This window comes from Nicotiana sylvestris, chromosome 6, assembly GCF_000393655.2.
Source record: "Nicotiana sylvestris chromosome 6, ASM39365v2, whole genome shotgun sequence".
NCBI classification, from domain to species: Eukaryota; Viridiplantae; Streptophyta; class Magnoliopsida; order Solanales; family Solanaceae; genus Nicotiana; species Nicotiana sylvestris.
In genome coordinates this window covers 138,860,144-138,883,455 of record NC_091062.1, presented here as the reverse complement: position 1 = coordinate 138,883,455, position 23,312 = coordinate 138,860,144, and the positions used below count along the sequence as shown (strand labels likewise).

Sequence of the window (23,312 nt, the reverse complement as noted above, 5' to 3'; positions counted from 1 at the left end):
AAGGTAAAGATTTCCCCTATTGATGGAATCCATTCTGTTTATGCTTCATACAAATGTACCAACACTTCTCTATCAATCATGAACGCTCGTCTTACCATAAATCTCTCCCGAGTAATCACAGTAATATACTATTGCACTCTCCCGAGATACACTAGCTAGCTTTAATTAACACAGTTCACTTAAGATTGCACCCAAGGCTTCGTTATCCCTAATCCCGCCTTTAAACCCGCAGTTATAGATTCCTCTTATACTTTAGGAGTGGTGTTATTCAACAATAACCTAAATATGCACTCTCTCCCGAGTTATGCACACTAAATAGGCATAGCTAATTGAGGATCCTGTCAATTAACTACAACAAGAACATAGTTGAATAAATAAAGATTGAAACTAGCAATTTGTATTCACATAAACAAGAAGTTCATCCCTCAATAGGTTCCATCAAAACCTTAGACAAAAGATTTAACTACTCATAACTATGAGTGAACAAACTAAGATAAGATTCATCATAAACTAGCAATAAAAATCAAAGAAAGGAAGAAAGATGTTTTGGGTGATCCCTCACAATTGTTTTTCTTGCCAAGATACTCTAAAAATCAATACATGACTCTCTTGGTAGTGTTTAAAACAGGTTTTAGTCCCTGCACTTTTCTCGCGCCTGCCACGGTTCTGCCGCGGTCGCGATGGAACCGCGGCCAAACAGCTCCTCTGAATCTCCTTCTGTCCGCGAGCATCCTTCACCGCGGTTCTGCCGCGGTCGCGGTGGAACCGCGGCAGAGTCATTTTTCTGATTCTTCAGCCTGTTTTTGCGTGGTTCACTTGGGACATTTCACGGTTGGCCTCTCTTTCTTCATTTTTTTTACTCCAAAAGTGCTCCCTAGCCTTCCCTAGTCATATATAACCTGCAAATCATAAAAAGCACTAATAAGAGCATTTTGTTATCACTTTTATTATTAAAACTATGCAAGAAGGCGGTTATTTAGGGCCTGAATATAGTTAAATTCACTTATTATCATGTAGGCAATTCAAAACCGGAATTCGGCCGCAATCATTTTTTTTACGTCCCCTTTGTCCCATTCCAACCTTGATGGTCGGGACAAAATTGGCTACTAAGTCAATATTATTTGCCCGAAAACTCTTTCATCGTCTCCGGTCAAAGAGGGGTAACTGTTGACATCCAATTTTGTCCCTCCTTTCTTCCAATTAATTTTTTATGAGCTTTTAAGTTATTAATAATTTAAATACCTTATTTTTGTCACTACCACTATTATTAGTATTTGTATTAATATTAATTTGATATTAGCATTAGTGTTAATATTATTACTATGAATGCGACCAACATTTTAATTAGTATTATTATTATTTCGTCATGAAATTATTACTATTATTTCTCACACCTCCTTTTTACACACCCGAAGGTATATAAGGGAGTTTTTCCAATTTAAGTGACATTATTCGAAATGGGATTAATTATTCAATTCAGAGTCGCCACTTGGGATAGTTTATTTGGTGTCCCAAGTCACCGATTTATTTTAAATCCCAAATCGAGGAAATTTCGACTTTCCTTTTGAAGTCTGCGAACCAGAAATTCTAAGTAAGGAATTCTGTTGACCCGAGGGAAGGTGTTAGGCACCCCCGGATCCCGTGGTTCTAGCACGGTCGCTTAAATTGTTGTAATGGCTAAATATCTGATTTTAATACATGTTATAACTTATGTGCTTTTATTAACTTTAAACCGCTTTTATTATTATTTTTAATAGAATTGCAACGTCGTGAAAACGCGTCTCGAACCACGTCGCAATCAATGCACCCGTGGTTGTTGACACATTTCGACTCCGTTGAGATTTGGATTTGGGTCACATAAATGTGCACCCGAGTTTAAGGAGGTAATATTATTAAGAAACGCGCCTAAAGAGGCTAGCATATTATTATTTTTGGGGAAGGCCGTGAAATTCGCTAAACGGCCATTCCGAATTCTAAGTATTTTATTATGACCAATTATTGAGGGCCCCGCAATTTGCATTTTTTTTATTTGGCGAGGCTCGTCTCATCATTTTTTTTTTGAAGGCCAACCTAAAGCAAACTACGATTTTCTATTTAATTTGTCTCTAATAATAAAAGAAGAAACCCTAATTATTTAGCCTATTTGAAAGGGCCAAATCCTTATAAATCCATTTCAAATCAGCCAGGCCCAATAACTAAATAAATAAAAATATATCATTTTTAGCAACTCGTTCAAGACAGCCCATATTGTGTTAGGCTGGACGGTTTGAGCCCATAGTGGGCCCAGAAACATGACAACGGTTTCAATTTCGAGGCCTGCCAGTGTTTTATGCCCAAATAACCCTTTTTAATTCAAATTGCACGCTAGTCCTCAATCAATGGACACTCAGACCATTCAATTCATTTAACAGTGCACATATATGGTAAACATGAACATTAATTTCATTTATAAAGGGGTGGGGATGAGATGGCCTTTCAACATGCAAATGCAGCGTGTATTATTTCAGAGATGAGATGTATCTAGTGCTTTTGAATTCAAAACGTATATAGTTGTATAAACTCGGCAATCCAAGTTAAAACTCAACTTCATGCTATTAAACTAACAAACTACGTGAGTTATTGATGGATTCCCTTAAGCACAGATTAAATTATGACTCACTGTCTATGAATAAGGTATCTAATGCTAAATGAACTTGAATCATACTAAAGCTATACTAAACAACTGTATTGACACAAATTTCCAATTACGCCAGCCCAGGACAGTCCAAGACTAACTACAAATGAATTAAAATTAGTCCACTACTCGACTGTTTAATGATTAATTGCAAAATGCAGATCTAGAACCAGTTAATTCTGTTGCTAAAGCTTTCAATTAAACTAATCACAAAATGACGTTATTAAGGTTATTAACTAACCAAAGTTTAGCAACTAGATAGTCCATTAATGGTCCAAAACAATTCTAATTATACAGTATACCATCCCAAACAATACCAATCGAAACTAAGCTACATTAAGTAATTACACATCAACTAATATCTATTTTTGAAACACAGGTACAGGGTAAGCTACATGAGCACAGATGTGGAGGCCAAGGCATGAATATTTCCATTTCATCTTTCAAGTCAAAGCTACATCAAAACTTAATTCGAGTGTGTACCTGGAAATATGAAAAATGAGAATGAAGTATCAGCAGCAGTAACTAGCAGGCCACACTAACCAAAATCCAAGCAGCACAGGGTCAGATTCGACTCTAGAACAACCTCGATGACCCAGAAGTGAGAGAAGAAGACCAACCGAATGCTCAAATTAGACTTGATTAAAACCCAGCAAACTTGAAATTTCACCCAGAACTACCTCTGCCAGTAAACTACCCAAAACAGTTTGACTAATACCCAAAATAGCTCGAATTCGAACCTCAGAATCAGTAGGAATCAGAATGAACAATTAACCTGCAACTGATCTAATACTTCAATGCAACAGTACTCTATTTTTTGTAGTTTTCTGTTATTTTTCTTTTTTTGTTTTGTTTTGAAGGTTTTTTTTTTGTATTTGAATGTCAAAATGCAAATTTCAAAATTTTTTCGAGAAAAGTTAGAGAGACTTTTCAATGGGAATCTTTTATGGCTGAAGTTCTTCTTTTAGAGGTCTCCTCTTGTTTGATTTTATAGGCCTTTTAGAAAAGAGGAGCCCTCCCCTTTCAAAATAAACAGGCTGCCCAGACTTAAAGTATAGTTTCTAATCTGTCATTTCCACCTTTTGTTGTCTAGGCATGGGTTTTCTTATTTAACATCTCCTGAAGTTCAAAAAATAATGCATATCCTACTGTACAAACAGGTTTCACTACCTATTCCATGTGCATTCTCAGCTTTTATTATTAAAACTCATCCTACATATGACTTCTCACCTTTAAAGATGTCAGTCAGAATGTATTTGCACTATAGATTCCCTCTTTTGATTAAATTATTCATTAATTTAATGGTTCACTATATACTCAACTGGCAGTCCACTTAATCTAAACCCTTTTTAGGTTTTCAAAATCCCAAATTAAACTCTGAAATCTACATTAAAATTGCAGCTATAACCAATTCAACTTCCTTAATTCTGGACTGAACTTCAAACACAATGTGATCTTGACTCAAAACTATCCAATTATCCATTAAAACTCAGCAGTAAGCACATTAGGATTAAACAAACCCAAACAAAATCAATTAACAGTGAGCTTAACTAATGAGTCGAGCATCAGCAAAGCGAATCGAATTCTTAAACAAAAAAAATGCAAACAGAAATTCCAACACAAGCTAAAAATTAGAATCAGTAAAGTTTTACCTATCGATTAACATTCGTATCCAATTCATAACGGATTAACTAACATACGATTGAGTCATAGTCGATAACCGTATACGAACAAACAAACAATCGACCTAATTATACAGGCTAAACCGGCGAAATTGTGAAGAAAAAGAAATCGAAAGAAAGGGTAGTAGGAGAACAAGACGGCAAAATTGTGAAGAAAAAGAAATCGAAAGAAAGGGTAGTAGGAGAACAAGACGACATCAAACGACTAAAAATAAACAAGAAAAATGGAAACAGAAGTACCTGAAATCGATCTAAGCAAGAAAAAACTTGAATTTTCTACATCTCACCAATTTTGGTCCACTCGGACATTATTCGTGTGTTTTGTTTTCTAAAAACACAAGAATAAAGTCCAAACAGACCTAATCCATTCACAATAACCCCCACTCGCCCATTTTTGGGATTTTAGGGTTCATCTTCGATCCAATATTCGAAGGGTTTTACGAGGATTCGAAGAATAAGGTTCAGGGTTTTGGAAAGAGGGTGCTTTGGCGGTTCAGGTGTGTTATTTTGGTCGGATTCGGAGCGGTTGTCGCCGGGTTTACGGTGAGGGGATGGATGGGCGGCGCTTAGGGTTCAGAGGTCGTTTGGATCGTCTCTGAAAGAGACGAAGGGGGGTGGTGTTTGGAAATGAGACGGGTAAAGGGGTTTGGGGGGTCTTTGACATATTAAAAAATTGATCTCTTAATCTGGGCCATTGGGTGATGGGATCCAACGGCTATGATTTAAAAGAAATGATGGGGCGGTCCGGTTTAGTAACGGGTCAGAGTCGGATAATGGATGTGGGTGAGGGTTGGACGATCTGGACCGTTGATCAAGTGAGATCAACGGTCAGGATGGGGCATGACGGAACGACGTCGTTTGGGACGTCTGTGAGGCTTGGGCCAATTGGACCGGGTAAAGGGATGTTTGAATTGGGCTGATGATTATTGGGCCTGGTCCGATTTCCTTCTCTTCTTTTAATTTGTTTCTTCTCTTTTTTTTTTCTTTTTCAAACTAATTTTCAAAATTTAAAAACCTAAAATCCTATTCTAACTTATAAAAGCCAAATTAACTTAGATAATATTAGGTTAAGTACAAAAATCACAGTTAAACACAAAAAATACAAAATGCCTATTTTTTTATGATTTTTCGATTATTGCCAAATAAATTATGATTTAAGTTTTAACCCACAAATTATAAAATTAAATCCTAAGGGTATTTTTTTTGTATTTTCCTTTTATATGACTAATTAATTCTAAAAATGCAAAATTAATTACTAAATGCACATGCGCATATATTATTTTTTTGTATTTTTCATTAATTATGAAAAAATAAACATGCACGCACAAAAATGCAAATAATTAATAAAATACCACAAAAAATTCTCAAAAATTGCATGTAAAGGAAAATTATTTTTACTTTTTTTTTTATTTCTTTTGGAGTAATTGTTGTGAAGTAAAAATCACGTGCTCACATTATTATTAAGATTACTATTACGATTACTATTCTTGTCGTTGTTACTATTACTATTACAATTTCATTATACTATTACTATTGCTACTATTATTATTATTATTATTATTATTATTACAATTATTACTATTAACATTATTATTAACTTAATATTTATTATATAATACATTTGAAAGAGCTAATTAAATTAAATTTAGGAGTCTAAAGAAATACTAAGAAGAAAGGAATTTCAGGACCATTTCAAGCCCAAACTTCGGCCATCAGCTAGCCCATCACTCACCCAACCAAACCAGCCCAAAATCCTGGGCGAACGGCACAAATAGCCACTAAAAGCTGTGGATTTTATTTTAAAGCCATTGTTTTCAATGTATTTAGACTTTAGCCACTCCTTTTAAAAAACTTATACCTGACTGGACGAAAATACCCTTCTGGTATAACTTATACCTACGCTATCAACACAAGCAGTAGTTACACAAAGAGAAAAAGCGAGCAACAGCAGCAGCGGCGATCAACTGAGGACGAACCATCATTTCTCTTCCCGATTTCAAAAATTCAGCAATCTAATCCAAAAAAACAACATAGATAAACAGTAATTTGTAATTTCATGTGTTTCTATCAATTTTTATTTAGCTATAGTTATACTTTTTTAGATCTGTATTGATTTGATTATATATTAGATAAGAATTTGATTTTTTTTTGAATTTCTGGATTGATAAATCTATAGACACCGCCTCCTATGATAATTCTGTATTCCGGATATAGTGTCCTCATTTTGGAAATTGAATTCAAAAAAATAAGAACATTAATTCTATGAAAGTCCTTAACTTTTAATTCCATGTTTAAAACTTAAGGACTGGCAGTCCTTAACATTTAATTCCATGTTTAAATGTTAAGGACTGACAGTTCTTAACTTTAATTACATGTTTAAATGTTAAAGGACTGGCAGTTCTTAACTTTAATTACATGTTTAAATGTTAAGGACTGACAGTCCTTAACTTTAATTACATGTTTAAATGTTAAAGACAGACAGTCCTTATCTTGGTCTTGCACTTACAGTACACATGTTCTTAATTCTACAAGGATTGCTTTATAACGTATGTCCTTTGTTTCTCATTCTCTTGACTTGTAGGATGGAAACAATATGCATAATAGTTGCTTTTAATGGTAGATGGACTGAAGACTATAAATATCTTGATCATCAAACAAAGCTTTTCCTAGCACCTGAGTCAATTCAGTTTGAAGATTTCGTTAAACAGATTTTTGAGCTTATTGAATTGGATAGAGAAAAGTTTGAAATAGTGATATGGTTTGATATCAACCTTGGAACAAGCAAAGGAATGCTTGTATCCAAAGATTTAGATCTTCACACATGTATAGAGTTGCTAAAAACTCATTCACTCTTCAAGAGCTGTCGTTTCATAGTTGATATTTCGGAAAGAGTTTTTGCATCAACAAGCAATGAACATGCCAACACAAAAACTCAACATGACAATCAAGAGCGATGCCAACAGATAGTTGAAGTAGATATGGTTGAAGCTCAACCATTAAATGAAGAGGTGCATCAAACATTTGATTCTATTCAAGTAGAAGGACAAAGCATTATAGAGATTGACAACGAACAAGCTTTGGGTATTCAAGTCTTAGAGAGTGCACCGGTAATCGAAGTAGTTGCTGACAAAACCTGCACTCAAATAACTAAACGAAGATCAAATTTGAAACAAAAAGAATCCCCAACTACGATATTAAGAGAAAATGCTTCTTTGGATCAAATAAAAGTCGGATCAGTATTTGACAAGAAGAAGAGCATAATTAATTGTTTTTCTAATGTAGCAATCAAAGGACATTTTGAATTCAAAGTTGTTAGATCAAGCTCAACAAGATATTCGTTGACATGCAATGATGATAGGTGTCGTTGGTGTGTGCGTGCTTTCAGAATTAAAGACTCAACATTATTCAAGATAGTAAAGCTTGAGAAAAAGCATGACTGCTCTGTTAACACTAGGAAAGCAGATCAAAGGCATGCTACTTCAAAGTTGATTAGTGGTTACATTATCGATAATCTTCGGGACCCAAGATTTGAAGTTACACCAGCTTTTGTCATGGCAGAGATGCAAAAATTGCATGGACTAGACATTGGATATCACAAGGCGTGGCGTGCTATTCAACATGCTTCCGCTTTAATAAGAGGAAGTCCCGAAGAAAATTATGAATTATTGTGTTCATACTTGTATATGATGACAAGTAAAAACCCGGGAACTTATACTAACATAAAGATAGACGACAACAACAGGTAAACAATTTAGGACATGTTGTCTTTAACCTTGTTAACTTTTGAGTTATAACCAGAAGTTGAGGATTGCCTATCCTAAGTTTTGAACTTGTAATTAAAAGTTAAGGACTTCCAGTCCTTAAGTTTTGAACTTTGAAATAAAAGTTAAGGACAACATGTCCTTAACTTTATAACTTGTAAATGTAAGTTAAGGACTGACTGTCCTAAACTTCGGGTATTTTAACCTTGTTTTATATTGTATTTTCAGGTTTCTTTATATGTTTTACGCATATGGATCATCGATAGCTGGTTGGAATCATTGTAGACCAGTGATTGCTATTGATGCGACTTTTTTGAAGTCAAAATATCGTGGTGTTTTAATGATTTCAGTTTCAAAAGATGCAAATAACCAAATTTTCCCATTAGCCTTTGGAATAGCAGAATCTGAAAACAACAATTCCTATGAGTGGTACTTTAGTCAGCTTCGCAATGCAATTGGGAGCCGTGAGAATTTGATTTTTTTATCAGACAGGCATCAAGCTATTGCAAATGGCATTGTAAAGGTATATCCTGAAAGCCATCATGGGATTTGCATCTATCATTTGGAGCAGAACCTAAAGCGAAGAAAGGTGAAAAGTGAGGTCATAAAACTTTTCCAAAGTGCTGCAAGAGTATACAAGCGTAAAGAATTTGACATATACATGTCAGATATTGCAAATGTAGATAAGAAAACTTATGACTACTTGATGGAAGAACCACCGGAAAGATGGGCACGTTCTTGTAGTCCACAACGAAGATATGACATGCTCACAACAAATATAGTTGAGTCGATGAATTCAGTGCTATTAGAAGCAAGGGAGCTGCCTATACTAAGAATGATGGATTTCATTCAAGTGAAGCTACAACATTGGTTTTATGAAAGAAGAAATAAAGCAGAAGGAACATTTTATGATGTTTCTTGTTGGGTAGAGGAGGAATTGAAGAACAGAATAGATTTAGCATTTACTTTGAACGTAAGTATTATGTTTTATGTTTATATTATGATTTTGACATTTTTTAACATAATGTACTCACTTATAATTTTTCAACATTGAAGGTCTTCCCTGTTGATTCATGGCGTTCTAGAGTTGAAGAAGAAGGAATAACTTTCTTGGTGGACTTAAACAAAAGAACATGTGATTGTTTTCAATTTCAACTTGATGAATTACCATGCATACATGCAATTGCAGCTATCGAGAAGAGAAACATCAAGAAGTCTGACTTTTGTTCGCACTGGTACTTAAAGGAATCTTGGCTGAAAACATATGAAAGACAAATACATCCTGTAGGACATACTGATTCATGGATTGTACCAGAGAGTGTTAAGTCACAAATTGTTAAACCTCCAGATTTCAAAGTGCCACCAGGTAGAAGGCAAAAGAAAAGGCATATTCCTGCTACCGAGCCATCAAAAATAACATTCAAATGTGGTCTTTGTAGAAGAATTGGTCATAATAGAATAGTTTGTATATATTCTCCGGCACTCCATCCATTTTCAAGAAAGCATAGAGAAGAGTAGAAATATACACTTATGCTTATCGATTCTTTTAAGTTTTTGCTATAGATTGTATTCATTATTATTCTAATTTGAGCGGATGCATAGATTTTCAATATTTATATCTTGTTACGTTCTTTTAATTTCTTTTGAGTTCAACAATTAAAAGTTATTAACAGGAGTCAGTAAGTTCAACTTGCAATTTTGAAAACGTCATGACTGTTTGTCCTTAACTTTGAATTTCAAGTTCAAAAGTTAAGGACATGAGGTCCTTAAGTTATAGTCTCATGTTAAAAACTTAAGGACTGTCTGTCCTTAACTTTGAATTTTAAGTTCAAACGTTAAGGACATGAGGTCCTTAAGTTATAGTCCCATATTAAAAACGTAATGACTGTCTGTCCTTAACTTTGAATTTCAAGTTCAAAAGTTAAGGACATGAGGTCCTTAAGTTATAGTCCCATGTTAAAAACTTAAGGACTGTCTATCCTTAACTTTGAATTTCAAGTTCAAAAGTTAAGGATATGAGGTCCTTAAGTTATAGTCCCATGTTAAAAACTTGAGGACTGTTTGTCATTAACTACAGGAGTCCTTAAGTTTGAAATACAAGTTAAATACTTAAGGACCTGTCTGTCCTTAACTTTGAATTTTAAGTTCAAACGTTAAGGACATAGGTCCTTAAGTTATAGTCCCATGTTAAAAACTTGAGGACTGTTTGTCATTAACTACAGGAGTCCTTAAGTTTGAAATACAAGTTAAAAACTTAAGGACTGTCTGTCCTTAACTTTAAATTTTAAGTTCAAACGTTAAGGACATGAGGTCCTTAAGTTATAGTCCCATGTTAAAAACTTGAGGACTGTCTGTCCTTAACTTTGAATTTTAAGTTCAAACGTTAAGGACATAGGTCCTTAAGTTATAGTCCCATGTTAAAAACTTGAGGACTGTTTGTCATTAACTACAGGAGTCCTTAAGTTTGAAATACAAGTTAAAAACTTAAGGACTGTCTGTCCTTAACTTTAAATTTTAAGTTCAAACGTTAAGGACATGAGGTCCTTAAGTTATAGTCCCATGTTAAAAACTTGAGGACTGTCTGTCCTTAACTTTGAATTTTAAGTTCAAACGTTAAGGACATAGGTCCTTAAGTTATAGTCTCATGTTAAAAACTTGAGGAGTGTTTGTCATTAACTACAGGAGTCCTTAAGTTTGAAATACAAGTTCAAAAGTTAAGGACATGAGGTCCTTAAGTTATAGTCTCATGTTCAAAACTTAAGGACTGTCGGTCCTTAACTTTGAATTTCAAGTTCAAAAGTTAAGGACATTTGGTCATTAACTTTGAATTTGAAGTTCACTTACACTTAGTCATGAACAAATACTAACAAACTCAATGGACAAATCAACAGTTGAGAGAAACAACGAAATAAATAACAAAATGCCTTGACATAACTTTTGAAATTGTAATTTTGCATAGCTGTTACAAAAAATTACGCTATGCCAACAAAACAAAATATAAGTGCCTTTTCACAAATTTACAGAATATTTCAGAACTATCCTAAACTGGCATAATTCAGATGTCACCTTTACAGCAATTTTATACAAAAATAACACCACAATTTCTTTACAACTCCTTTGGACAGAATGTTTCATTTTCACTCTCATAATCATCACCAACATTTTATGGTGGAGTATCATAACCAGAATTTCTTTTCCATTCACCATGTTCCCAAATATTTGCAGCAAGTTCTTTTCGAAAGTCTTTTATGTCATCGGGTTAGAATTGTTGCACGTCCTTTCCAATCATCAGCAACTCGGCAAATTTGATCAGGAATGCACCACAATCAGTCCTAAGAGAAATGTAAGATATGCAGTGAATTAAACAATAAATCTTAAGTACATATAAATAATATAACAAATAATAACACGTACGATCCAGTTTGGTGTGGTGATCTTTGCCACTGTATATCAAATTTGTTGAAGACATTCCCAAAAGACTTGTGATTTTTGTCAAACTGTGAGAACTTTAGCAAATGGGGGATCATGCGTGCATACATTTGCATGTAGTTCATTCCTGCTTCATATGGATCACTGTATATGGAATCATATACATCAATCTTTTTTTGATTCAAGTCCAATACTTCCAACAAAAAGTGTGTCACAACTTCATCATCTTCTGAAGGAAGCCGACATGGAAAAAAGATTTTGTCAACCTCAGTCCATGCAATTCCACATCTACGGTTGTCCCCCCACACATATGGTGTCAGAAATAACTGATTATCACCAGCACACCAAAACTCATCACTAGCATCTTCACTGAAATCTTTATACACAAGTGCCATATAATTATCAAAAAGAACATCAGTAGTTGTGCATCGAAAAGGATGATCGCGAGGGTGGTAGCATTCCTTCTTTCTCAGATAATAGAGAGCAATGTCAATATGCTTCATAAAAAGGCAAAAAATAAAACAAATCAATAACAAATCAGTCATAAAATAATGAAAAAATGATAAATTAATAATAGAAAAAATAAATGCCTTGTGAATTATCTAACCTTATCATCAAGAACAAATTTGCTATCTGAAAGCTCAAGGAAAAACATTTTGCTACTGATTTTTTGATGATACAATTTGTATGGTTTTTTCCTCAAACTATTATCATCAGCATATAAATCAATTTGTCCCCTGAAAATTTTGAAAATGTCAAGTTAGAATTTTGAAAACTTTAATCTATAACTTAAGGACCAAGTGTCCTTAGCTTTTGAATTTGATACTCAAACTTAAGGACTGCATGTCCTTAGCTTATGAATTTTGAATTCAAACTTAAGGACAAGAAGTCCTTAAGTTTTAAACTTGAATCTATAAGTTAAGGACAGTTAGTCCTAAAATTAGTCTTACAATCACAGAAGTTAAGGATGTAGTGAAACACATTAAGAGACTTACTCTTTTTTGCGACCTCTCCTTTTCTCCTTGCCCAACCACACAATGAATTTCTTCACTAATTTTTCATCTTCTTTGGCATAATGAAAAATACACCTACGAGTATAGGTTGATTTTATCCAACCTGAACTCTTCAGAGTATTTTGATTGTCTGCCTTGGAACTTACTGTTTTTCCTTCCTTATCAAAAGGAGATTTCAACTGCCAGCTTAACTTCTTGTTCCTTTTACCTCGACCAAGTTCTTCTTCAACATTTCCTTCACCCTCCATAGTCAAAGTCGCATCAATGTCCATTTGTATACTTGGAGGAGTAGGAGTAGGAAGAGAAAATGACGGATCATCATAACCAATACTGTCTCTCTTTCTTTTCCTTGTATATTGGTTAAGATTGTCATCATTGGTGTCCTCTTTGTTTTCCTCTACTGGTGACACTATATATATATATATATATATATATATATATATATATATATATATATATATATATATATATATATATATATACACATATTCATATTAGTTTTCTGCAACAGGTCAAATGAAGAGACAAAATTTCAATTGTACATATAATAATTAGGGCACAATCAGTACATGTCTTCTCCGCAGTACCTTCTTGTGCTTTTTCAAGAGACAACTCAGCTAAAATATTACGTTCAGCATTTTCTTTTTCATGCAATTCCACATTTTCTTTATCTTGCAGTTGTTCACCATGATCTTTAGATGCTTGTTGACAAGATTTTGCAAAAAGAATTACAACACCTAATATGTTAATAATCTTTAATTAAAACAAACATATATAAAATTAAAAAAGCATTGCCTAACCATTTGCAATATCCAAGATCATTCCAGCTAGATCATCATCATCACATGTTGCATCTATAGATTTGGAACCAATCTCACTTTTGCCTATGTCTTGAGATTGTAGTCCAGTTTTCTCTTGATACTGCACTCCAGCTTCTTCGCTTGCTGCTTCAAAAGATACAATATATAATGAAAATTTTATCTAACCTTGACTGGCACAAGTTTGAACTCCAAATTTTTCTTTGTATGACAGCGGTGTAGAGAGATCATACGTTCCTTCTAAGCATTTGCATACAATCTCGCTGACACTTGTCCCCAATGGACTTGTTAAATCCTCCTGTGATTGCAATCCACAAACTCTACAAATTTTCTCCGGCACTCCACAAACTTCTGCATGCACATGCATAGTTTATATGTATTAATCTATTGAATATACATTTCAACGAAAATAAAAATCAAAATCTATAACTAACCTTTCCCAATATCAGTAACATTTTCAGTTTCATCATCTAGATGTGCATCTCTAAATTCTCTTTCATACTGACCCTCTGCATGCACATCCATATAATCACGTTCAACACCACCTGCATCTTGGTTGAATATGCCAGTACGCTCAGTAGCACGACAATGATCATCAACTCCATATTTTCTAATTGGAACACTAGATTCTCTATCTGTGTTCATCTGATCAGCTTTCCCAAACATGTTCATCAAAGTATCAAGCTTTGATCCTAGAGTTTTCTTTAAATCCTGAGAAAGCAACTAAGTTACAAAGAGAAGGGACATGTTTAAAACTTAAGGACAGGCAGTCCTTAAGTTTGAACTTAAAGTTCAAAACTTAAGGAAATGCAATCCTTAAGTTTGAACTCCAAGTTCAAAAGTTAAGGACAAGAAGTCCTTAACTTTGAATTCCAAGTTCAAAACTTAAGGACATGATGTCCTTAAGTTTCATTTCAAAGTTCAAAAGTTAAGGACAAGAAGTCCTTATCTTTCAATTCCAAGTTCAAAATTTAAGGACACAAAATCTTAAAGTTGGACTAACTGAAATTACCTTGATTTCGTTCTCAATTTTTTTTCTGATACAACAATTTTCTGATTAACTTTGGTAACTTCTGCTTGCAAATCCTTCTTAAAACTCTCTGATAATCTCTGAATCAAAAAATATAATATAAAAAAAGGTGTTCGTAAGCAAGAAATAATCAAATAAAAAACTAATACTATTCAAAGGCAGAAACACATACTCTAACAATTTCCTTAAGTACGCCTTCGTCAAATTGTGTGGAAGAAGACCTTGAGCCTTGATCTTGTGAAACTGGCTCCTCCACACAAAGAGGCTGTGTATCTTCTTCTTCCACGGGAATAAAGGGTGACACCTCAATCAACTTAAACACCTATTATATAAGAAAAACTAAACATAAGTATACATAACTAAAACAAATAAACAAAAAAAGAGATAGTAATTACATTAACTTACTTTTTTATTATGGAAATATTTTCTACAAAGAGCATCAAATTGTGGAGACTTCATTTCAGAATAACATAACATTCGAGGATAACCAACTTCTTTGAAGTTCACAAATTGTTTCTCTTGGAAAATAGGAAGTACTTCCATAATCCAGACACAAAACGCAAAAGGAAAGCCAACTAAAGTGTAGCTATCAATATCTTTTTCTTTCTCTTTCTCCTTCTTCACATCATTCTCATTTGATTTCAAGCAACTCTTCAATGATTTTAATAGCGTCTCATAAGCAAGAGAGCCCCAGTTGAAGGAAGCGCAAAGTGCATCATCGTCAACAATTTTCATTATTTGCTCCGACACATTCCTATTTTTCCTCTTGCCCATCAAAACCGACTCAACAAAATAGAGTGTTGCCAACTTCAAAGCATCATCATCACTGCCAGCAAATGTTGAAGTTGTACCATGTGGGCGACTAGAAATAAAACTATACAAATCAGCCAACTCAATTTTGTCCTTTCCAGGGAAATAGACTCTTAAAAGCCTATTCTCTTTCTCATTTAAACCTTTCATGTCAAGCGACGAATAAGACTTCAAACTAGTAATAATATGGAATGCATCACGAGTAAACTTAATATCGCGGTCAAATACCTTGAAGGTCATCGAATCAGGTTCATTACTAACAATTTCAGAAAGCAATACACAGTGCATAAGTTTACCCGAGAACTTCACACTTTGTAATCTGAAGAAGTTGCCAAAAATACTTTCCCTCAATTTCTTCCATTGGCCATTCGACAGAAAACTTTTAATTGTTTCCTTATATTGAAAATCTCCTTTCCAATATACCAGAAAATTACGCCAATCGTCAAAATCAAAAAAATGATCGCCTTCCATTATAACACTAGAAAAGAAGGAAAAACAAACAAAGATTAGGACTTAACTTAAAATTTCAAGTTTAAAAGTTAAGCAAATACAATCCTTAACTTTAAATTTTAAGTGCAAACGTTAAAGAAATACAGTCCTTAACTTATACTTTCAACTTCCAAAGTTAAGGACACTTAGTCCTTAACTTCAAGTTTCATGTGCAAAAGTTAAGGACAATAAGTCCTTAACTTTAAATTGTAAATGCAAAGGTTAAGGAAATACAGTCCTTAACTTACTTTCAACATCAAAAGTTAAGGATACTTAGTCTTTAACTTCAAGTTTCATGTGCAAAAGTTAAGGACAATCAGTCCTTAACTTTAAATTGTAAGTGCATAGGTTAAGGAAATATAGTCCTTAACATATACTTTCAACATCCAAAGTTAAGGACACTTTGTCCTTAACTTCAAGTTTCATGTGCAAAAGTTAAGGACAATCAGTCCTTAACTTTGAATTCCAACTACAAAATTTAATGTCGTTTCTTCTTTACATTTAATGAACACAGTTAACTGAAAATTCATAATCAGTAAGCTTATGAATTTCTACGACTATTTTTATGAAATATACCTACATAATCAAATATATTGAATCAACCACAAACACATTTCAAATTTCACACACTAAAAATTTATCAAAAACAGAATCACACAAAATATACTACACTGAATCAACATATAATGCTAATTTTTGAAATTTCACACATACTTCACACGGCATTGAACCAACTTACAAATAAAGAAAAACGAAGATGACGGAGAAGATGACGGAGAAGATGAAGGACAGAAGATGACGGAGAAGATGAAGATGAAGATGACGGAAGATGACGGAGAAGATGAAGGAGCAGAAGTTTAACTGAGATTGCAGTTTGCATACAAAGAAGATGAAGAAACACAGAACTCTGAACGAATGAAATAAGGGTTTTCGTCGATTTTGGGATTATACAAGAAATAGAGAAAGGGTAATTGTGTCTTTTCCCCCTTAGTAGTGGCTATTTTTGATAAACATTTTAAATAGTGGATAAAAATTAAATACACCCTTATTTAGTGGCTACTACACGCCATTTTTACTATAATTATCTGTATTAATCGATAAGTATTCGATAAAATGCCTACGCTAAGATTCTTTTTGTCATGATCGTGGTTATAGATAAGAAAGACTATTTGTTTTGTTAGTAGTAATTTTGAAATACATTGATATAGTATTTGCTCACTTAAAAGTCACATGAAAGAAAGAATACATCTCGTTTTTATGACAGCGTGCCTTCTCTTGTTTCTTAGATGATAAAGCATGACAGTAGTTATTTTTATTTACAAAATATAGAAACCATGTATTTAGAATTCAAATTTTGTATTAGGAATTTTTATTTTTATATTCATAATATAGAAACTATGCCTATAGGATTCTACAACATTGTTTGCTTGAAAAAAATTGAACCAACAGAAATATAGGCTGCTATGAGAAGTCCGATTTGTTTTCGCCTCTTTAGATGTCATGCATATAGGATTTAAAAGCATTTCCTTAGCTATAGAAAATATATGTTATTATGTTTCAATATGAAATATTGGTGCGAGCCTGCATATTTATGTCTAGAGATCTTGTTAATCTCAATGATCTTTTAGTTGAATAGAGCATGTCTCTTACTAGAGCAAGCTCCCATTAAATCGTATACATTTTAGATAGTACTTACATAAGGATTGTAAATTGTTTGGCGTAGAACATTGCAGTAGTTAGTTTCTATTAGGAAAGGCCAGGCCTCTTGTGCTTGTGGGGAACATAATATGTAAAAGGGAAGACTTTCTAAGAGTATGATTTTCCATCTTATTAGCTGCACCGTTCCTGCTTGTTAAAAGTTGAAACCTTTTACAAATCAGTAGGCCAAATTGAAGTTAATTAATAAAATTACTTCTCTGTTAGCAAAGATCATGCATTTAAAATCGCGTTTCTACCATTATAATTATTTGAAAGTTCTGTATCATGCCTCCATGGTAAAAAATAAAATAAATGAAACACAATCTCTTGTTAGCATAGTCATACGTGCACTTTACCTATAGTTTGTTGTTGTGCTGTTGTATGAACTTTAAAGCAATCTCACTTGTGAATATTCTCAAACTATGTAGCATTTAAATGATGTGCCTAATTTTGTTTCTCCCTTTCTTTACATGTACATTTTGGAGCAAATGGAGTCTTAATTCGAGACTCTTGCAGTGGAGTTGCATAGAGACTCAACGCTACTACCACCACATGGAGTCATTGCATACCATATTCTTTTGACGCACCGGATAGCGAGAAAAACAAGCTAAACGCTTGGGGACGCCTATGACGTCTTTCATTTCTTTTCTTTATCATTCATGATATTTGACCTTTACTTGTGATTTGAGTTATCTCCAATTTCTGGAATTATGTGTTAAAATTCGTGTTGGCGTAGTATGTTTAATTATGTAGAATCTTTACTTTTATTATCTATTTGGTACTATCTTATTCACGTAAATTTAGCCTCTAATATAAGAACTTAGAATCAGTTTTTTAAAGTGACGCTTCAAAACCTTTTCATCAAAATTATTTTCTATTGGCATTGTGTTAAACTTTCGTAAACACAAGATTTTTAAGTCCAACGAAATGATTTCTAAAGTATGTATATGAAACTATCTTCGTAAGTCCTAACCTTTTGAAGAACGATTTCAATTGTTGGGTTTGTCAAGTTACTATGGGATTTAAACATTTTCCTAGAAGTTAAGTCAAAACAATTTATATCTTGAGTTTGAAATGCTTTAAAGTAATTATCTCTTTTTTTCAGAAATATCTATAGTTTTGTAATGACTCACTTCTTCAACATAACACTAGTATACATGTATTCTCTAATTGACAATCGTTTTTCTTGACAAACGTTTAACACTTAGTCTTAAAATTAATTGACCTAAGTTTGGCCGGTTAACCATTTTTAACGGATCTTAAAAGGTGCCTTACTCCTTCCTTTTGAGATAATTAGAACCCTTACCCATAATCTTAAGGTTAAGCAGACCATAAAACAGAGTTAACTTTAAGCACTACTTAGCTAAAATTGGTGTCCTAATTCACCTTTAAAATAATTAGGTGGCGACTCTCTTAAATTAATTAAACCTCAAATTTACCAATATGTGATACTCTAATTTGACCCGTGTTAAAATGGGGTATAACAGCTTGCACTAAGACTACTTATTTTGTGTGGAATAATAATTGAATTATAGTTGTGCGGCATGGGAAAGTCTTGAGTACCCATTGCCTTGTGGTGCAACATTTGTGCACTTTTGCACCACGGTTGTGAGTATATCACATATAAAGCCTTAGGTTCCAAGTGTGAGGTCATCTTTGACTCTCGCGGTAACCTTAGGCGGATTTCTTGATTAATTCTCACATTCAAGTTTATTGTGTTGTAGTTTGCAATGGCTTGTGACAGTGCTAACACAGGAAAAGGAGTGAGGAAGTCCTCTACTATTGCTCCCCCTCCTAAAAAGCGCAAGCAAGGGAAGGGTCATCTCGGCAAGCAAAGGGGAAGCAGGTTGCTGACGAGTCAAGGAGGGCACCATTCGGACCATAACCCCAATTGGATCTGGTTCGTCAGGATGCTATCCAATGGTATCATAACTTTGAGTCATATAAGCGGTATGTCTCTGAAATGGGGATCAATGTGACCAATTTGGAGAAGAATTTCCCCGATGTGCTAGCCGGGTTGAGAGGTATGAAGATGGCAAGTTCCTTAAGTGCCCGAGACATGCAAATTTGAGCATCGGTTCATGTCTGTCACGACCCTAATCTCACATGCCGTGATGGTGTAACGACCTGCCTGGTCATTTCATGAGTTACCGCTCTGTTACCCCATTTCTGCCTCTTTATGTGTTATTCAGCTACATTTCATTGTATCGCGTTGGTTGGTTTGGGTTCGGAGTGGTTTTGTAGAAAAATAAGACACTTAGTCTCTTTTTGGGAAGCTTTAGTTGGAAAAGTCAACCGGAAGTTGGCTTGTGAGTAAATGATCTTGGAACTTGGGTTTTGTGGTTTGGATAGCTTCGTGAGGTAATTTGGGACTTAGGAGCATGATCGGAATGTATTTTGGAGGTCCGTGGTAGATTTAGGCTTGAATTGGCGAAATTAGAGTTTTGGTGTTTTCTAGTTGGTAGTGGAAATTTTGATATCGGGGTCGAAATGAAATTCCGGGAATTGGAGTAGGTACGTTGTGTTATTTTTGACGTGTGTGCAAAATTTTAGGTCATTCAGATGAGGTTTGATAGGTTTTTGAATCGGTTACGGAATTAGAAAGTTTTAGAATTCTTAGGCTTGAATCTGAGGGTGATTTGGTGTTTCGATATTGTTTTGAGTGTTCCGAAGGTTGGAATAAGTTTGAATAGTGATATGTGACTTGTTCGTATTTTTGGATAAGGTCCTGGGAGCCTCGGGATGATTTCGGATGGTTATCGGAAGTTTGGAAATTAAAGAATGCAGCTGAAGCTGCTGGTTCTGTAGATTGATCGCAGAAGCGAGGAAAGGCTGCAGAAGCGGAAGCTGAGGCGCAGGTGCGGTAGATTGACTGCAGGTGCAGATGAGGGCTTTCAAGTAAAATCCGCAGAAGCGGAGATTTGTCTGCAGGTGCGAACTGCTGATGCGATAATTGGTCCGCAGGTGCGGAATCCCTGGGCAGAAACTATAAAAGTTTCCCTTTGCGATTTGCAGGCTTGTTTCACCATTTCTGAGACGGGCTTGGAGCTTTTTGATAGGATTTGAAGAGGGATTCAAGGGTAATGCTTGGAGGTAAGACTTGTAAACTCAATACTCGATTATATGGTGATTTCTAACTGATTAGACATGAAATTATTGGAATTTAAGGGTTAAAATTGGGGAATTAGTTCTTGTAATTGGAGAGCTTTGATTGGGGATTTGAGGGGCCATTTGAGGTCCGATTTTGATGTTCTTGGTATGTATGGACCCGTGGGAGGATAAGGATTATAGATTTTTATCGAATTTCGAGACGTGGGCCCGGGGGTCGGGTTTGGTCAATTTCGAGATTTTGATGTAATTTGATTATTTTCGTGTGGGCTTTTTTCCTTTAGCTTATATTGACGGCATGAATATGGTTTTGGTTAGATTCTGAGCATTTGAAGGCCGATTTGAGAGGCAAAGGCGTCGCGGGCTAGAGTTTGGTCCGGTTTGAGGTAAGTAATGATAGCAAATGTTGTCCTGAGGGTATGAAACCCCGAATTTCACATCGTAGGGATACTCTAAGGTGATGCACACGCTAGATGACGATCGTGGGGTCGTGCACCGTTGGAGATCGTGACTTGGTCTGTCCCGTATGACTATTAAGTCGCGTATTTGATTGAAAACTATTTGAAACTATTATGTTTTGGAAAGTATTATTATGTTTTGGGATGAATGTCATATTTGGGCCTCGTGCCAACTGTTTGGACGTCTATAGGTTTTTTACTACTATTCCTCACTATTTTAACTTAATATCTGTACTCAATCATGTTGTATTCTACTGTTTTCACAACTCAACCGTATTTACTCCGTTTTGATATTTTAAATGATATTTTTGGGTTGAGCATCATATTTTACTGTTGCCCGGGTGGCTTGAGAGGTTTCTGACTAAGTGAGGCCGAGGGCCAGTGTTGTGAGGATATCATGGGATCGGGTTGCACATCGCAGCATATTGTACTGATTTTTGATATATGAGAGGCCGAGGGCCTGATTTATTACGCCACGAGATGGCTTGTTATAGCGATTGCGCTGTAGGAGACCCTCCGGAGTCTGAACACTCCTAGTGAGTGCGGGTACCCAGTGTGAGTGATGTGATGTAGCCCAATGGGCTGTTATTGATTCATGTTGTTACCCGAGAGGCTGTTGTTGATTCATATTGTTGCCCGAGGGGCTGATTACGTGTGATTGTGAGGTAGCCCAAGGGGCTGGTTCTGTTGATATTTTGCCCGAGGGGCAGTTTATGATTCATTTTTCCCGAGGGGGCTGTATATGAGTGAGGTTTTGCCCGAGGGGCCGACTATGTTTTCATCATTTCTACTCACTGTTCCATCACTTGTTTGAAAACTGCTGAAAGATGTTTTTAAATGGATTTTGTTTACATGTTCAAATGATTTCTACCGAAACTGGATTTTTAACGAAATGATTTGATTCATATATTGGTTTGGAAACACATTGTACTTAGACTTTATTGTATTGAGACAAAGTTGTAGTTGCTCATGACTTGTGACACCCCGATGTCGGGCTTGTGTATTTATTCTGCACTAGTTATTTAGACTGATATTATGAGATTTCTTGTTAATTAATGGCTTACTTTTATAAAATAATGGCTTGATTTGGGAATTGTGTCGGCTGACCTAGTTTCACGATAGGTGCCATCACGACCGGGTCGGTTTAGGATCGTGACATATGGCGCCTATCGCAATACTAGGCAAGCCGACAACGACAATAAACCACACATTCTTTAAGTTTGAAAACATAATAAAATAAGTTTAAGAGTAAAATCTCATAAATACTAATACGAAAATATTGCGCCTCAAAGCAATATTCCCCCAAGAATTCGGGTGTCACTGAGTACATGAGTATCTATACAATAACATGGTCTGATATACTGCCTAGGCAGATAGAACAGTCTAGATAAAACTAAAAGATAAAGGAGGAGAGTCAAGGTCTGTGGACGCCAAACCAGCTACCTCGAAAATTTTCGAACTGATAAAGCTCCAAGGTTAGCAACCACCATACCCGAAAGTACCTGGATCTGCACACGAAGTGCAGAGTGTAATGAGTACAACCGACCAAATGTAATCAATGAGTAACAAGACTAACATTGGACTGAATGCAATACAACACAGTGAATAACCCAGATGTATACTCTCAGAGTATCAAATCACTCAGTCCTTCCATTCACTCTATCCTTACAGTCACTCATTCCTCACAGTCACTCAGTCCTCAAAGTCACAATCCTCCCAATCACGAGTGCCAAGCGTGAGTAATCGCTCGACACTCTTCTCGGCACTCGCACTTAGTAGGTAGGTCTGCGCTCACTGCTAGTGAGTCAAACTCCGGAAGGGCGGATCCTGCCCAAGTGCTATATGTGATGATCCAAAATGTCATCTTTAATTTAAACAATTATCTCGATATTTAAGACCTTGAAAAGCGCTATCAATAATTCATCGAGTTGCGTGCGCAGTCCGTATAATTTTCTGGAAGGTTCTTATGTAAAAAAAAATAGATTAAATTGTGAACTAGAGCTTTAAAAACTCAATTGAGTTGACTTCGATCAACATTTTGAGCAAACGAACCCGGATAAAAGTTTTGACCATTCTGGTAGTTCCGTATTGTGAATTGGGACTTGGATACCCGAAAGCAAATTTGGAGGTCCCTAGATCAAATTATCGTCATTTAACATTGAAAATCTAAGGCTAAAGATTTCTTAAGTTTGACCGGAGAGTTGACTTTTGATATCGGGGTCGAGATCCAGTTCTGAAAATTTTCATAGCTTCGTTATGTCATTTATGAAGTGTGTGCAAAATTTGAAGTCAATCAGACTTGATTTGATAGGTTTTTGCATCGAATATAGAAGTTGGACGTT

General features: G+C 35.1%; 2 protein-coding genes across 2 annotated transcripts; one reads left to right on the top strand and one right to left on the bottom strand.

Moving 5' to 3' along the window:
- The first annotated feature begins 6,821 nt into the window (after positions 1-6,821).
- LOC104211683 (uncharacterized) lies at positions 6,822-9,635 on the top strand. The gene is made up of 3 exons (XM_070149243.1): positions 6,822-8,098; positions 8,346-9,090; positions 9,174-9,635. The coding sequence occupies exons 1-3, from the start codon at positions 6,822-6,824 to the stop codon at positions 9,633-9,635; spliced, it is 2,484 nt and encodes an 827-aa protein (XP_070005344.1).
- A 1,388-nt stretch (positions 9,636-11,023) lies between these two features.
- On the bottom strand, positions 11,024-15,216 carry LOC104247693 (uncharacterized). Its single transcript, XM_070149998.1, has 10 exons — positions 14,813-15,216; positions 14,580-14,729; positions 14,390-14,487; positions 13,812-14,088; positions 13,546-13,728; positions 13,360-13,503; positions 12,542-12,968; positions 12,154-12,283; positions 11,532-12,043; positions 11,024-11,449 (listed from the first exon to the last, which is right to left on the bottom strand). Exons 4-10 carry the CDS (start codon positions 14,047-14,049, stop codon positions 11,377-11,379), a joined length of 1,707 nt encoding a protein of 568 aa, XP_070006099.1. The 5' UTR covers positions 14,050-14,088; positions 14,390-14,487; positions 14,580-14,729; positions 14,813-15,216; the 3' UTR covers positions 11,024-11,376.
- Between the last annotated feature and the right edge of the window lie 8,096 nt (positions 15,217-23,312).

Excerpts from the sequence above, each read along its gene's own strand:
- LOC104211683 (XM_070149243.1), top strand. The coding sequence starts at position 6,822 with ATGTTAAAGACAGACAGTCCTTATCTTGGTCTTGCACTTACAGTACAC. Across the intron at positions 8,099-8,345 it reads AAGATAGACGACAACAACAG|GTTTCTTTATATGTTTTACG; the intron begins GTAAACAATTTA and ends TTGTATTTTCAG. Across the intron at positions 9,091-9,173 it reads ATTTAGCATTTACTTTGAAC|GTCTTCCCTGTTGATTCATG; the intron begins GTAAGTATTATG and ends TCAACATTGAAG.
- LOC104247693 (XM_070149998.1), bottom strand. The coding sequence starts at position 14,049 with ATGAACATGTTTGGGAAAGCTGATCAGATGAACACAGATAGAGAATCT. Across the intron at positions 13,504-13,545 it reads TCAAACTTGTGCCAGTCAAG|CAAGCGAAGAAGCTGGAGTG; the intron begins GTTAGATAAAAT and ends CTTTTGAAGCAG. Across the intron at positions 12,969-13,359 it reads GATCTTGGATATTGCAAATG|TGTCACCAGTAGAGGAAAAC; the intron begins GTTAGGCAATGC and ends ATATATATATAG.